General features: G+C 50.6%; 1 protein-coding gene across 1 annotated transcript in view; it reads right to left on the bottom strand.

Annotated features, from left to right (window-relative positions):
- The window catches only part of DYSF (dysferlin), a 287,816-nt gene that overhangs the window by 261,029 nt on the left and 11,015 nt on the right, over positions 1-15,772 (bottom strand). Inside the window, exon 2 of the mRNA XM_015406074.1 lies at positions 3,026-3,081. Coding sequence (XP_015261560.1) covers positions 3,026-3,081 — 56 coding nt within the window. The remainder of the gene's footprint in view (positions 1-3,025; positions 3,082-15,772) is intronic.

The raw sequence follows: 15,772 nt of genomic DNA, 5'->3' as shown, positions 1-15,772 counted from the left end.
CCAAGCATCGAGAATAAATCCACGTTTTCAAGAAAAGCAAAATTTATTTCAAAGCGTTGAAGACATACTCAAACACGTTCTTTGTTAGAACTGGGGATACACAGTTAGGGCGAGCATAATAAAGGAAATTCAAACAGATACATATCCAATGAATAATATTCCCGCTGGCGGGCTAATGAAACGGTTGCGCGCCCAGTCCATGGGAACCAGGCAGAACATCAGACAAAACACAGGTGCAGTTCTCATGAGATAGCAATAGGCAAGCATTACAGCATCTTCTCCCCCACACATCCACCAGTAGTTATCTTAGGCATTCCAGCACAGAAGCAGGATAGTATAAACAAGCCGGGTGCAACAGGGTAAGGATATGTACACAGAGGTCACAGAAAACAGAATGGCAGCTTGCTGACACCAGGACTCCAGAAGCCCTCCCACTGTTGACCCCCCCTGCGGTTCCCTTGGAGGAAATGACTGCTTTGGAGGAAGGACCCTGCGGCATTAGAACCCACCTGAGAGGGCCCCCTTTCCAAGCCCCTCCCTGGGCTCGACCCCCAAATCTCCAGGGATTTCTCAACCCGGAGCTGGCCACCCGACAGGTAATGTTGGCAGAACTCTTCAGAAGAAGAGAAGCGGTGTGCGTTTCACTCTTTCACTACAGGCAGAAATCAACCAGTGAAGTTTTCCCCTTCCATCGTGGTAGACTGAGGGGGAAAACTTCACAGGCTGTGCAGCTGCTGAAGGCACAGCTGTCAAAGGTCCCCTGTCAAAAGGGACAGACTTTGGGAGTTGTGGATGAGCCCTGGATGCCAGCTTCCAGGAGCACCTCTGTTTCTTTGAGAGCTGCACCTAGAAGATGAAGAAGAGATTGGATTTATACCCCGCCCTTCACTTGGAGTCTCAGAGCGGCTTACAAACTCCTTTCCTTTCCCTTCCCCTCCTCACAACAGACACCCTGTGAGGTGGGTGGGGCTGAGAGAACTCTGACAGAAACTGCTCTTTTTCAAGGACAGCTGTGCCAGAGCTTGTGACTGACCCAAGGTCCCACCAGCAGGTGCAAATGGAGGAGTGGGGAATCAAACCTGGTTCTCCCAGATTAGAGTCCGCACACTTAACCACGACACCAAACTGGCTCACCAAACCTAGGGTTGCCAAACCCACCCACCACCACCACCCCAGACCTGGAGCTCTCCCGGAATGACAACTGATTTCTAGACGGCAGAGCTCAGTTACCCTGGATAAAAGGGAAGCTTTGGAAGATGTCACACCCAATGCTCCCTCTAAGGTGTGGAGTCTTGTGAGCAAAAATTCTACTTTGTGAGCTACACTGGCATTAAAGTCGTGAGCGAGCGATTTGGCCGCTGCAGAAGCTAGTTTCCTCTGGAGCCATCCTTCCTGAGTTAAGACAGAAATTTGTCAGCTGGAGGCTAAAAAACTGTGAGCTGGCTTACCTTAACTCAGCTTAGAGGGAACACTGGTCACACCCCTGCTAAATTCCCTCCCGTCCCCAGGCTTCACCCCCAAATCTCCAGGTCTTGTTTGATTATGCTATAATTGCTGGCTTTGCGCGCTTGACCTCAGTTCTAACAAAGAATCATTAAGAATCTGGATCCTGTCAATGTCTCAAAAAACCTTACTTCTTCTAAATGACTGTTATTGGGAACTGATTTCCCCAGGGGCTCCGGCACTGGGAACCCTAGCAGCATCAACCATTCCCCCCACCCCCAAATCAGATATGCCAAAACTGTCCTTTCTCGACAATTCTTGAAGGCCAGGAACGAGTCGTTTATCTCTTCAGCTGCTCCGTCTTCAGGGCCCTTAGCCACTAAGGTTGCCAACTCCAGAGTAGGACATTCCTGGAGATTAGGGAGCAGAACCTGGGGAGGGCCGGGTTTCTGAAGGGGGGACCTCAGTGGCCTATAATGCCGTACAGTCTACCCTCCAAAGCGGCCATTTTCTCCAGGGGAACTGAGCTCTGTCAGATGGAGATCAGTTGTAAGTCTGGGAGACTGCTATTGGCCACCCCCAGCCCCCACCTGACCCACTGTCCACATCCATCTCTGGGAGAGCAGCCCCTCTGCTCTGCATAGCTTGGTGCTCTCTCTCTCTCTCTCTCTGGATGATTTCCCACAAGCGCTGCTCCGCGCTCACTCCTCCCTTTTGCCCCGATGGTACATGTCAATTTCACACAAGCTGCTGCGCGGCCGCATTTTGCCCTGCAGCTTCGTGCGATTTTCCCCGCGTCTACTCAATCCTCAAAAAACAGGATTGAGTAGATTCGGGGGAAATCACACGAAGCTGCGGGGCCAGGGCTATTTTTGGGCAGGAACGCACAGGAATGGAGTTCTGGCTGGCTCCCGAGTTGGCCACGCTCAGCAGGAGCTCATTAGCATGAACTCATTAGCATAATAGGCCACACCCAACAGCAGAAACTCATTAGGATTTGCTACATTAGGGGTGTGTGGCCTAACATGCAAAGGAGTTCCTGCTCCAAAAAAAGCCCTGGGTTTTGACAACAAACAAGGTAAACAGAATAAGAAGCAACAGGTGGGTGTGGCTGGATGAGCACACTTCTGGTAACAGGGGGAGTGGCCTAGTATGCTAATGAGCAGTGTTGTCAGGGGTGTGGCCTAATATGCTAATGAGTTTCTGCTGTTGGGTGTGGCCTATTATGCTAATGAGTTCCTGCTGGGCTTTTTCTACAAAAAAAGCCCTGTGCAGGGCAAAATGCGGCCGCGCAGCAGCTTGTGTGAAATTGACACGTAGAGAACAGTGAGCGCGAAGCAGCGCTTGTGGGAAATCACCCTCTCTCAGTACCACCCCCTGCCCAGGGTTAGGTCCACCTGGAAGCCAAGTCTGAGAACGCAGGACACAAAGTCTCTGTCACGGAGTGGGATAAAGGCCTTCTGCACCTTCTCAGAGGCACATCAGTGCTCACGCTTTGCAGGGCCTGGGACTGGTGCAAGGGCCAACCTTCGTGAACGCTGCCTCAAAGAAGACCCAGGCCGAGACCCCGCCAGACACTCACCTCGTTCCACACCGGGTTGACATTATTCTTTATCACTTTGGTTCTCTTCTTCACCCCTGGGAAAAAATAACAGAAGGGTCAGTAAGTCCCGGAAGCGCCAAACAGATACCAGCAGTCCCAGGAGCACTTTCCCTCCTTAGCTGCAGAGTCGGGCTCCCTCCTTCCCTCCCTCCCTCCCATGCCGTTTCAGCCCATCCCACCCAGGGCATGGAGCCCGATGGGAGGCTGCCAACTCCAGGTGGGGAAATTCCTGGAGATTTGGGAGGGTGTGGGGTTGCCCACCTCCACGTGGGGCTTGGAGAGCTCCAGAATCACAGCTAGGGTCGCCAGACTCCAAATGGTTAAATATCAAAAGCTGCAGCACAGAGTTGCCAACCGCCAGGCGGTAGAAAGGAAACAAACAACCGTGATGTGTTGTGCCAAAAAAATAAGCCTTCACAGACTAGAAAATTCTTTTTCCAATATTCAGTTTACTCGAAGTGATTCAAACGCCATCAGCACCAACGGACCATGCACATGACATCTCGTTTTGTGTATAACTTCCTCAAAGTGGGTAGTGTTGAAATAGCTATATAATATTAATCTATTGGGCACACTCGGTAGTTGTGCCTCCTAGGAACACTCATCAAATCACTACACTAATGGATTTCATGGGTGTTACTAGGAGATAGTAATAGGAGATAGGGCCTGGCGTGATCTGGTCCATGGGGTCGCGAAGAGTCGGACTCGACTGTGCGACTGAACAACAACAACTAGGAGATATGACTACAGTGTCTGCCCAACGGATTAATATTATATAGGTATTTCAACACTACCCACATTGAGAAAGATATACACGAAACGAGATATAATATGCATGGTCCGTTGGTGTTGATGGCATTTGAATTACTTCAAGAATTGGAAAAAGAGGTCCTTCTCTTCCCCAAACCCCACCCTCCACAGGCGCCACACACCCCAAATCTCCAGAAATTTCCCAACCTGGAGCTCGCAAACCCTAGGATGATGGGTAGGGTTTGGGAAGGGGGCAAACCTCAGCACTGTACGCTGCCCTACAAACCCCACTCCACAGCAGCCATTTTCTCCAGGGAGGACAGGTCTCTATTGTTTGGAGGTCAGTTATAAGGTCAGGAGATCTCCAGATCCCACCTGGAGATTGGCAAACCTATCTGAGAGTCCAGATGCTTCCCCCCCCCGCCCCCTCGCCCTTCAGAAATTTAATGTTTCAACCCAACAAAGGAGGGCTGTCTTGGAATAAGATACTGTTTCCGGTTTGAGTTCGGCTACGTTCAGCCACTGCTGATTTTTCAGGTTGGCCCAGTCTGCAGTCTCTTTCATGTTCTTTTATTCTGGTCTGGCTGCTACGCTGTGTAGTCCCGATGTAAACTTGTCCACAACTACAGGGTATGCGGTATACTCCTGCAGAAGCGAGGGGGTCTCTTCTGTCTTTTGCCGATCGTAGCATCTGTTGTATTTTTCTGGAGGCCTAACTTAATCAGGACACAGTATCTTATTCCTCCAAGATACTGAAATGCCGGACAACACATCCAATTACCTGATTATACAGGGAAGCCATTGAAATTCATAAACATAAACACAACTTCAACAGGAAAGAAGAGAGTTTAAAAATAAATAGGGCATGGTTTCCAGTCCTGAAAAACACAAAATGCTCTACATCTGACAACAGCACTACAGATAAGATTCGAATTTCATCAGCCGATCCATATGCAAAAGAACCTCCTCAGGAAAGCTCCTCCACTAGCATGTTCATAGCCTGGGGAACTCCTACAAGATAACGACTCAGCCCTACCTCACCTTCCCGAGTAGATATAAATTACCTGCCTTCCATTTTTCTTCTCACCTTGACACAGAGAGTACTCCATCTTTCTGTGTTATACCTCTGAGGATGCCAGTCACAGCTGCTGGCAAAACGTCAGGTCCTACAATGCCAAGACCATGGCCACACAGCCCGGGAAATCCACAACAACTAATATAGGCAATTAATTGAAACAAAAGGTGTCCGCTCAGATCAATATTAATTAGTTCCCATACGAACAGCGTTGGCCCGTATTTTCTTTGCAGCCAAGCCATATAAAGCCATCCTATAAGATATGTTGGCACTGGAATCAGCTAACAAGAATACACTCTTCTCAGAGTCTGAGTAGAAACGTAAGTCTGATAAAGTCCCGGACAGGAATTTTAACCTAGTATTATGTACACGGACCGCCACCAGGGGTCCGCGGTTATAGCAGAAGCTTGGTCCCCAAAAACAAAGGGGACCTAGGATCCTAGTCTACCAGGAGTAGACTAGGTGCTTGGGGGGGGTCAACAGTTGGAGGGCTTCTAATGTCCTGGCCCCACTGGTGGACCTCCTGATGGCACTGGTATTTCTGGCCACTGTGTGATACAGAGTGTTGGACTGGATGGGCCTTTGGCCTGATCCAACATTGGCGTCTCTTATGTTCTTATATCTGGGGCAAGGGATGCTCTGTCTTCTTGGTGCTTGGGGGGGGGGAGGCAACAGTGGGAGGGCTTCTGGAGTCCTGGCCCCACTGGTGGACCTCCTGATGGCACTGGTATTTCTGGCCACTATGTGATACAGAGTGTTGGACTGGATGGGCCTTTGGCCTGATCCAACATTGGCGTCTCTTATGTTCTTATGAGTCCACCAATAGCACCCTTGGAGGGAGATTCAAACCCCCCAATGGGGACAGAGGTGTGCCGGGTGGGAGTGTATATAGTTGGCCTTGCAGGGCCGTTTTGTGTGTCTTCTCGTGAAGTACAATAGACGCGTCTGAACGCATGTCGTGGTCCGAGTTCTTTATGCGTCGAACCCAGTACTTTTCACCTAGGTTGGGCAGTTTGTCACCGAGTAGAAAAAGGAAGAAGAGGAAAGCATAGAATAGAGCAGCATCGGAACAACAGGAGGGCCCCAAAGGCAAAAGTCCTCCAGGAAGGTCTGTCTGGCAAAATGGACGGCCTGCCTCTCACCCTCTCAGCCCAGTGCCGAGCACAAAAGCTACTATATATGGTCACTCAGCATCCATTGCCCAGCATCTACACACACACACAAGAAAGGAATTGCTGGAATCCAAAAGACGCAGCCCAGGAATATTGCCCTGCCAAACAGCAGCCTTGGACTGGAAGAGGAAAGAAGGCTTCGGATGCATTCGTCTCCAAAATGTTTCCAGAGAAGTTTAATCTGACTTCCCTGCTTGGTGGTTGTTTTTATTGTAGGAGGAGGCATAAAGCCTGCACCCTTGGAGGCCACACAGCCTCCGCGTTGCCTGCAGGACGCTTGCCTTGCTGTGTCTCCTACGTCGGTGATCCGCTTTGGGGGTGCACTCTTTTGGCCGCATGCGTGGCGCTGTTTTTACTGGCGCTGTCCTCTCAGTTTGTAATCCACCTTGCGTCTCAAACAGGGGTCATTTCGTACAAAAAGAGGTGCAGGAGCTCATTAGCATAACTTATTTGCATATGCCAAACCCCCTGACATCACCGGAAGTGTGTCAGAACCCACCACTCAGGCTCCACTGGACTGTTTCGGATTGCTAGCTATTGGGGGGGGAACGCACAGATCTGCCCTCACAGAGGAGGGAGAGCTTGTACCCGAAGGTGGGCTGGGGGTGGGGCCTCTGCAACTTACTTGGCTGCTTCTTGCTCCTCATGGCCCGACTGAGGGCTGCTGGGAGCAGGGGGCGGGGTTTGTTGCATGTGCCCGCCCCCTGGGCTCCTTACTGCCGGAGCTCCACTCCTGTGCACTCCCGCAGGAAATTACCCCTGGTCTCAAATGAGGAAAGCACACTATCAAGGAGGTAAATAAAACACAGGCGAAGAAAAAGGACTTTGCTGTGGTTGCCAGATCTGGGTTGGGAAATACCTGGAGATTTGGGGGGTGGAGCCCAGGGAGGGAGGGGTTGGGGGAGGGCAGCATTCTATTATTTATTTATTATTAAATTTATACTTTGCCCTCCCAGCCAAGGCTGGCTCAGGGCGGTTTACAGAAGGAACAAAAACAAAAATAAGTAAATTAAATAATCCTAAAACCATATAACAATTTCGACATTGACAGGTGCTATCAGGTGGTGATCCTAGTAAGCAGGGGTCATTTCCTGCAGGAGTGGAGCTCTGGCAGTAAAGAGTTGGCGGGTGGGCACATGCAACAAGCCCCACCCCCTGCTCCAGTCCCAGCAGCCCCGGGCCACGAGGAGCAAGAAGCAGCCAGGTAGGTTGCAGAGCCCCCCCCCCAGATAGCAATCCAAAACAGTCCAGTGGCACCTTTAAGGCCAAGGTTTATTCAGGTACAAGCTCTCCCTCCTCTGTGAGGGCAGATCTGCGCATCCCCCCCCCCCCAGCTAGCAATGCAAAAGAGTCTTTCAGCCATTGCAAGATTCCTTTTTTGCCGTTATCATGAGAATAAGCGTGTTCCAAGTTACACCTGAGTCTCCCTGCTGTCATCTTCAAGGGAGGGAAGCGCATTTTCCCTTTTGGAACAGCACCATGGATTAGGCACACGTCTCTTCCCCACCCCGCTTCTCTCCTTCAAAATTCATCACATCTCAGTTCCCCCATCTTGCAACGGCCGACCCACACGTTAAAGCTCGCCCGTAATCATCAGAAATGAAGTCGGGCATGGAGAGAAATTGTGGCAAAATGAAAAAATTTCTGGATCACATCTGGGAATGCTGCATTCTGTCACATCCCTCAAGCCCTGGCCTTCTAGAAAGAAAGCGAGAAGGTGGTTCATGCATGAGGATTCTAAAGGGGTTCCCGCTTTAAGTGGGTCATGATGAGACCTCCAGAGAGCGGGCACATAAGAACATCAGAAGAATCCAACTCGATCAGTGCTAAAAGAGCCAGAGTCCAGGAGCAATTTAAAGACTAACCAAATTTGTAGCAGGGGATGAACTTCCATGAGTCCTGGGTCACTTCTTCAGATACCTGAAGAATCCTTTCGGTACCTGAAGAAGTGAGCCATGGCTCACGAATCTCCTCCCCTGCCATGAATTTTGTGAGTCCTGAAGGCGCTGCTGCAGTCTGGCTCTTTTCTGTGGCTACAGACGGATGCACACGGCCACCCGTCTTGATCTGCTTTGGTCCCGATCACACGCAGAAGTAGTCGCGCGATAGGCACAAATGCCGGGTGGCTTTCAAGGGTGCAATCGCATGGGAACATCTGGCAAGCGCCCCGCACCCGTCAGCAACCCCGTTTCGCTCTGCAGAAGAAGCTGAGTTAAAAAATACTGGGGAAAGTGCAGTATCAAGCGGGTTTGCGACGGGCCGCAAATGGACTTCCCCGTGTGAGCGCTCCAGCGCGCTCCCATTGCGTCGGTGATCCCTCGTTGAAGCGGAAACACGCGGCAAAGAAAGGAACTCGATTCATCCGCCGTTGCGTCTGATCACACAGTGTTACATTACTACGGAGCAAATAGCCTCCATGTGACCGCACTCACACTTGATCAGAGCCAGGAAAGTTTGTGTCGTCCAGCATCATATTCCTCAGTGAATCCCACAAATTTGCAGTTGTGTGAAAAAGCACCTCCTTTTTTCCTTCCACAGCCCACTGCTCATCAATTCCGTTGAATGCCTCCTCCAAGTTCTAGTTAGAGATGTAAAATTTCCAGAAATTTTGAAGCTCGGAAAAGATCCCGGGTTTTTTACAGAAAAAAACAGAAATTTTCGGGAAAATTGAAAAAAGGCTACATTAGCACTTCTTTTTTCTTTTCCAGATTGAAAGTCATTCTGTTACTTTAGGAACATAAAATATGAAAATGGACATTTTTACTTGGCATGAAATTATCACAACTAGCGTATTTAAAATATAGTGTATCCAAACAATTATTACAAACAGAATACCCACCCTACATGCAAAAACAAAACTGAAACCTTTTTCTTTTCCTGTGACAATAGCACCTCCTAAAGGAAGAAATGCATCTTGTTCTTGCATTGGAGAGTTCCGTTTTTAACCCAGGACTTGCTTGTCCTCGGTGCACAGAAATTAGATCAATCTGATACCATACGTATTTTTTAGAAATGATTTGGAAAATATTTGAACACCGCGTCTTAAAATATTTTATTCATCATGTTCAAATGAAACGTTCCATAATCAATTTTTTTCCTTTTCTTTTCTTTTTCCAATCTTTCTAATTTTTCGGGAAAAAATAAAAAAAACAGGCTTAGGGGGGAAAACATTTCCCCCCCGAATTTTCCCGGTTTTTTTCCGGACCTTCACATCTCTAGTTCTAGTTCTAGTACATTCTGGAGGGACTGGGGGGGGGGGGGGGAATTCTCAGAGATCTGACGAACCTTTATCCCGGTCACTCAAGTCCACAAATCCCATGCCAATCCCTAATTAAGGCAAAGAGAAAACACAGTGCTTTGGACATCATGAAGAAGATCCCACTCCTATGCCGCAATTACGTCTGCTGTGGCTACTCTGGTGTTTGTTTGCAGTGTGACCACTAAAGTAAGAACGAGAGGAGAGGACAGCCTTGCTGGATCAGACTAGCGGCTCACTTCCTCTATCATCCCATCTCACACCGTGGCCAAGCCCGTTGCCCTGGAGGACCAAACGCAGGGCACAGAAGCCAGGGCCTTCCCCAGATTTTGCCTCCTGGCTCTGGGATTCAGAGGTTGGCTGCCTCCAGATGGGGAGGCTCCTTTCCACCCCCACGGCTGGTAGCCACCAGTGTTCCCTCAAAGCTGAGTTAGTGTGAGCTAGCTCACAGGTTTTTAGCCTCCGGCGCACAGACTTTTGCCTTCGCTGAGGAAGGATGTGGCTCCAGAGCAAACTAATTGATGCAGTCGCCAAACCGCTCGCTCGCCACTTTAATGCCAGTCACTCACAAAGTGGAATTTCTGCTCACAGGACTCCACAGCTTAGAGGGAGTGTTGGTCAGCAGCAGTGTTCCCTCTAAGCTGAGCCAGTGTGAGCCAGTTCACAGTTTTTTAGCCTCCGGCTCACAGATTTTTTTCTCTTGGCTCAGGGAGGAGAGCTCCAGAGCAAACTAATTCATGCAGCAGCCAAATCGCTCGCTCACAACTTTAATGCCAGGAGCTCACGGAGTGGAATTTTTGCTCACACAACTCCACAGCTTAGAGGGAGCATTGCTCCAGAGCAAACTGATTTATGCAGCAGCCAAATCCCTCACTCACAACTTTAATGCCGGCAGCTCACAAAGTGGATTTTTTGATAAAATGATGTGGTGGACTTGTGAGAAAGCTGTAGACTTTTGGACAAAAGTCCACAATGAAATGCAAAAAATACTGAAATGTTCTTTTAAAAAGGCACCGGAAATTCTGCTTTTGGGACTCAAAATGGAAGAAGTCAATACGACTAAAAAAACTTTACTCTGGTACCTGATAGTGACAGCGAGAATGATTTATGCGCAGTTTTGGAAGACAGAAAAGGTACCAGAGGTTGAAGAATGGATACAAAAAGTTCTGTTCATGGCGCAAATGGATAAGATTACAAAAAAACTGAATAACAAAGAAGACGATGAGTTTTTTGGAGAATGGAATGACTTTAAAATTTATCTGGAAAAGAACTGGGATGTGAAACAAAACTTAATATGTTTAGATCAATATTAAGTCAAACGATGTTATCTTTAGATTGTAATGATGAAAAACTGATATTGTTGATGATATGAAGTAATTTGGAGCAGGGGTGGAAGCATTGTGGGAAGCCATTGGAGGGAGGGGAGGAACTGGGAATGGGGTAGACAATTGATAGAATGAAATGTTTTATATGTTGTATTCCTGAGAAAATAAAATTTGTTTACCAAAAAAAAAAAACAAAGTGGATTTTTTGCTCACACGACTCCACAGTTTAGAGGGAGCATTGGTAGCCACTGTGAGACCTCTTCCTCCATCGATCTGTTAAATTTCCTTTTCATGATATCTGCGCTCACAGCCACCTCTACGCCCACTGAAATTTAATTTCACAATATAGTTATTGAGTGAATATTTCATTTTTTTCGTATCCCGAGCCTACTGTACACCAACGTCTTTGAGTGCCCCTGAATTATAGTATTCTGGGAGAAGGAGAAAAAGTTCCCTCTCTCTGTTTTCTTCACCCCATACACGATTCTGTAAACCTGTCTTTTCACCCCTTTCCCCAAATGCCCCTTTCCCAGAGACGCTTCGGCCTCTCCCCACAGGGAAGGGGCTCCAACCCCCTCGTCGTCCTGGTTGCCCTCCTCGGCACCTTCCCCAGCTTTGCAATGCCCTTTCGGAGACACAGTGACCAGAGCTGTACACAGGATTCCAAATGAGGTTGCACCGCAGAACTATACTTGGACATTACAATATTGGCCGTTTTATTTTTAAGGAGGCCAGACGCCCGTCCCAAGAGAAGCGGGATGCATGGGAGCACACACCAGGGAGCTGCCGCCGGCAGGCTGTGTGTGTCCCTCCCCCCAAGGCCTGGAGCCCCACATCCCATTTCCACTCTTGCTTATGGCCCCAATCCACTGCCCCGGAATGGGTGAGTCTCCCTTACTCTCTAGTAATGCTCCCTCTAAGCGGTGAAGTCTTGTAAGCAAAAATTCTACTTTGTGAGCCACTGGCATTAAAGTTGTGAGCGAGAAATTTGGCTGCTGCATAAATCAATCTGCTCCGGAGCCCTCCTTCCAGAGCCAAGACAAGAATGTGTGAGCCAGAGGCTAAAAAACTGTGAGGTAGCTCACACTAACTCATCTTAGAGGGAGCACTGCCTCCGGGCGCTCTACTAAAAGCACCAGCAGCTGAGATTTCATGGGAAAGGACCACCACTTAGTGTCAAGAGCCGGGTTCCCTCTAAGCTGAGTTAGTGTGAGCTAGCTCACAGTTTTTTAGCCTCTGGCTCACACATTTTTGCCTTAGCCCAGGAAGGAGGGCTCCAGAGCAAACTAATTTATGCAGTAGCCAAATCGCTTGCTCACAACTTTAATGCCAGGAGCTCACAGAGTAGAATTTTTGCTCACAAGACTCCACAGCTTAAAGGGAACATTGAGCCTGTCTCCGGGTGCCATATACAAACTGATGGGGGGGGGAGAGAAGCAGGCCCTGCCCAGGGGGGCTGTCCAGGCAAGGGGGGGGGAGCAGAAACTGCAAAGAAGGGGAGAGGGCGGCAGTCTGGTGGGAAAGTGTGAGGCTGAGGACATGGGGCTTAATGGGGGGAGGCCACTTGAGAGCCAGTGTGGTGTAGCGGACACAGTGGTGAACTAGGACCTTGGGCAGCCCAGGTTCGAATCCTCCTCGCTTCCACCACAGAGGATCGCTGGGTGACCTCGGGTCCATCACAATCTCACGGCCCGGCCTACCTCACAGGGTGGTGAGAAGAAGCGAGATGAGGAGACTAACATTCTAAGCCACTTTGAGCCCCAACTGGGGAGAAAAGCAGGACAGAGATATATGCAAACATAAATGCCCCTTCGGAGACAGAGCTAAATTAATGTGGTGCTTCACAGACAGAGGGATGAGCGGGGGGGGGGGGGGGGAACGGCAGGGGCACAACGTTCCATGGGGGAGGAGCAGGTTCTGTGGAGCCCCTCCCATCTCACCCCAGGTTGGCTCATCCTTCTAAAGAAAGTACCAGTGTGTGTGTGTGTGGGGGGGAAGAGCGACAGAAATAGACTGGATGGATTTCTCTTCTGACACCCGTGTGCAGCATGGGCCCCAATCCACTGCAGAAGTGGAACTGGGCAGGGGAAGAATTCAGAAAAGGGTGGCCAGTTGACCAGCGTGAGAAATCGTGCCCTTGAGGACAATTCACACACACACACACGCTAGAGAGGCCAGGGACTGAGCCTAGGACGTGGTGCAGGCAAAGAAGATGTTCTACTACGGCCCCTAGCCAGAAACCAGCTTAAGTGTGGCTGCCTTCTACTGAATCCGACCCTGGGTCCATTAAGGTCAGTGTGGCCGACTCAGGAAGCCAGTCGCTCTCCAGGGTCTCAGGGCAGAGGGTCTTTCACAACACCTCCTGCCAGGTGCTTCAACCTGGACTTTTCGCATGAGGCTCCACCACTGACATAGACCTGAACACGTACATGAACTTGCCTTGTACCAAATCAGACCCTGGATCCACGAAATCAGTATTGTCCACTCAGACTGGCAGCTGCTCTCCAGGGTCTCGGGCAGAGGACTTTCACATCACCTCCTGCCTGGTCCTTTTTAACTGGAGATGTTGCCAGGGATAGAACCTGGGTCCTTCTGCATGCCAAGCAGAGGCTCTAGTACTGAGCCACAGCCCCCTCTTTACAGCTCTCCAGGAACTCAGGCTGAGGTTTCTCCATCTCCTCCTACCTGGTCCTTTTTGACTGAAGATGCCGGGGATAGAACCTGGGACCTCCTGCATGCCAAGCAGAGGCTCTACTACTGAGCCACGGCCCCTCTTTACAGCTCTGCAGGGTCTCCGGCGGACGTCGTTCCCATCACCTCCTGCCCAATCCTTTTAACTAAAGATGCTGCCAGGGATAACATAAGAACATAACAGACGCCAATGTTGGATCAGGGCAAAGGCCCATCCAGTCCAACACTCTGGGTCACACAGTGGCCAGAAATACCAGATGCCATCAGGAGGTCCAGCAGTGGGGCCAGGACACTAGAAGCCCTCCCACTGTTGACCCCCCCCCCAAGCACCAAGAAGACAGAGCATCACTTGCCTGAGAGCCCCTACCTATACCTTGTGGCTAATAGCCACTAATGGACCTCTGCTCCATATGCTTATCTAATTCCCTTTTGAAGCTGTCCATGCTTGTAGCCGCCACCACTTCCTGTGGCAGTGAATTCCATGTGTGAATCACTCTTTGGGTGAAGAAGGACTTCCTTTTATCCGTTCTAACCCGACCGCTCAGCAATTTCATGGAGTGCCCACAAGGAGTTCTTGTATCGTGAGAAAGGGAGAAAAGTATCTCTTTCTCTGCCTGCTCTTCCCCATGCATAATCTTATAAACCTCAATCATGTCACCCCTCAGTCGTCGTTTCTCCAAGCTAAAGAGCCCCAAGCGCCTTAACCTTTCCTCATAGGGAAAGTGTCCCAACCCTTTTATCATTCAGTTGCCCTTTTCTGCACTTTTTCCAAAGCTATAATATCCTTTTTAAGGTGTGGCGACCAGAACTGCACACAGTATTCCAAATGAGAGAACCTGGGACCTTCTGCGTGCCAAGCATACGTTCTACCGCTGAGGCACAGCCCCTCTTTACAGCTCTCTGGGGTCTTTTTAAACTGGAGATGTTGCCAGGGATAGAACCTGGAACCTTCCGCATACCAAGCAGAGGCTCTTCCACTAAGCCACAGCCCCTCCCCACATGACAGCCACCACAAATAGGGACTTCCATAAAGTTGTTCCTTTTCTTTCTTCCCCCTTCGCAGAAACCCGCCACCAATGCTCCCTCTAAGCTGTGGGGTCTTGTGAGCAACAATTCTACTTTGTGAGCTACTGACATTAAAGTTGTAAGTGAGCAATTTGGCTGCTGCATAAATTAGTCTGCTCTGGAGCCAGCCTTCCTGAGCTAAGGCAACAATGTGTGAGCCGGAGGCTTAAAAACTGTGAGCTGGCTCACACTAACTCAGCTTAGAGGGAACACTGCCTGCCACTCACCCTCGTCTGGCCAGTCAGGGACAGCATCTCTGGATGAGTCCCCGGGAGCCAGGAGAACTCCCCAGACCGACAGGGAAACTGGTCTCCCAAAGGGGATTTTGTGGGGGGGGGACCCCATTGCACTATAGGGCACCTGCTGGACCTCAGGGAAGTCGTGTGGGAGGCTGGGAGCTCAAGGGGGCCCTGACGCCCTACTGGGTAATCTCTGACCTCACCTACGGTGCGGAGGGCTGCCAGCTCTGGGTCGGGAAATCCCTGGAGATTTGTGGGTGGAGCCTCAGGAGGACAGACAAGGTAGGGGAGGGACTTCTACAGGGCACGATGCCCTGGAGTCGAACCTGCCAAGGCTGCCCCTCTCCTCCAGGGGAGCTGATCTCTGTGGCCAGCGGGAATTCTGGGAGGTCTCCCTCCCGGAGGTTGGCAACAGTGTTCCCTCTAAGCTGAGTTAGTGTGAGCCAGCTCACAATTTTTGAGCCTCCGGCTCACACATTTTTCTCTTCGCTCAGGAAGGAGGGCTCCAGAGCAAACTGATTGATGCAGGAGCCAAATTGCTCGCTAACAGCTTTAATGCCAGTAGCTCACAGAGTAGAATTTTTGCTCACAAGACTCCACAGCTTAGAGGGAGCATTGGTTGGCAACCCAAGCTGCTGCCCTCCCGGGAGCCGCCGGGACCCCCACCCACCTCTCAGACTGGGGGGCCGGCAGAAAGAAGCGCCTCTTCTTCGCCAGTGTCCCCTCTAAGCCCGGTGAGTGTGAGCAAGCTCACAGTTTTTTAGCCTCCGGCGCACACATTTCTGTCTCCGTCCAGGAAGGAGGGCTCCAGAGCAAACTCATGGATGCGGCAGCCCAATCCCTCGCTCGCAACTTGAATGCCAGTGGCGGCTCACAGAGTAGAATTTCTGCTCACAGGACTCCACGGCTTAGAGGGAGCGTTGCTTCCTCCCCCCCCCCCCCCCCCCCCCCGGTCGCGGGGCTCACCTCGGAAGGTCAGGCTGGCCCCCGGGTCGCTGGGCTTGTCGCCCTTCTCGCCGCCGGGCAGGCTGCAGGCCCGCTGGACCAGGCAGCGCAGCATGATGGACGGACCGCGACGGCGCCCTCCGCGCTCGGGCCGGCAGCGGCAGCACCACCCAGAGCAGCACCAGCAGCAGCCGCAGCCGCCGCAGCA

This window comes from Gekko japonicus, unplaced genomic scaffold (assembly GCF_001447785.1).
Source record: "Gekko japonicus isolate JY-2015 unplaced genomic scaffold, Gekko_japonicus_V1.1 scaffold561, whole genome shotgun sequence".
Lineage (NCBI taxonomy): Eukaryota > Metazoa > Chordata > Lepidosauria > Squamata > Gekkonidae > Gekko > Gekko japonicus.
Note: the sequence above shows the minus strand (reverse complement) of the source record. Positions and strands in the feature narration are given on the sequence as shown.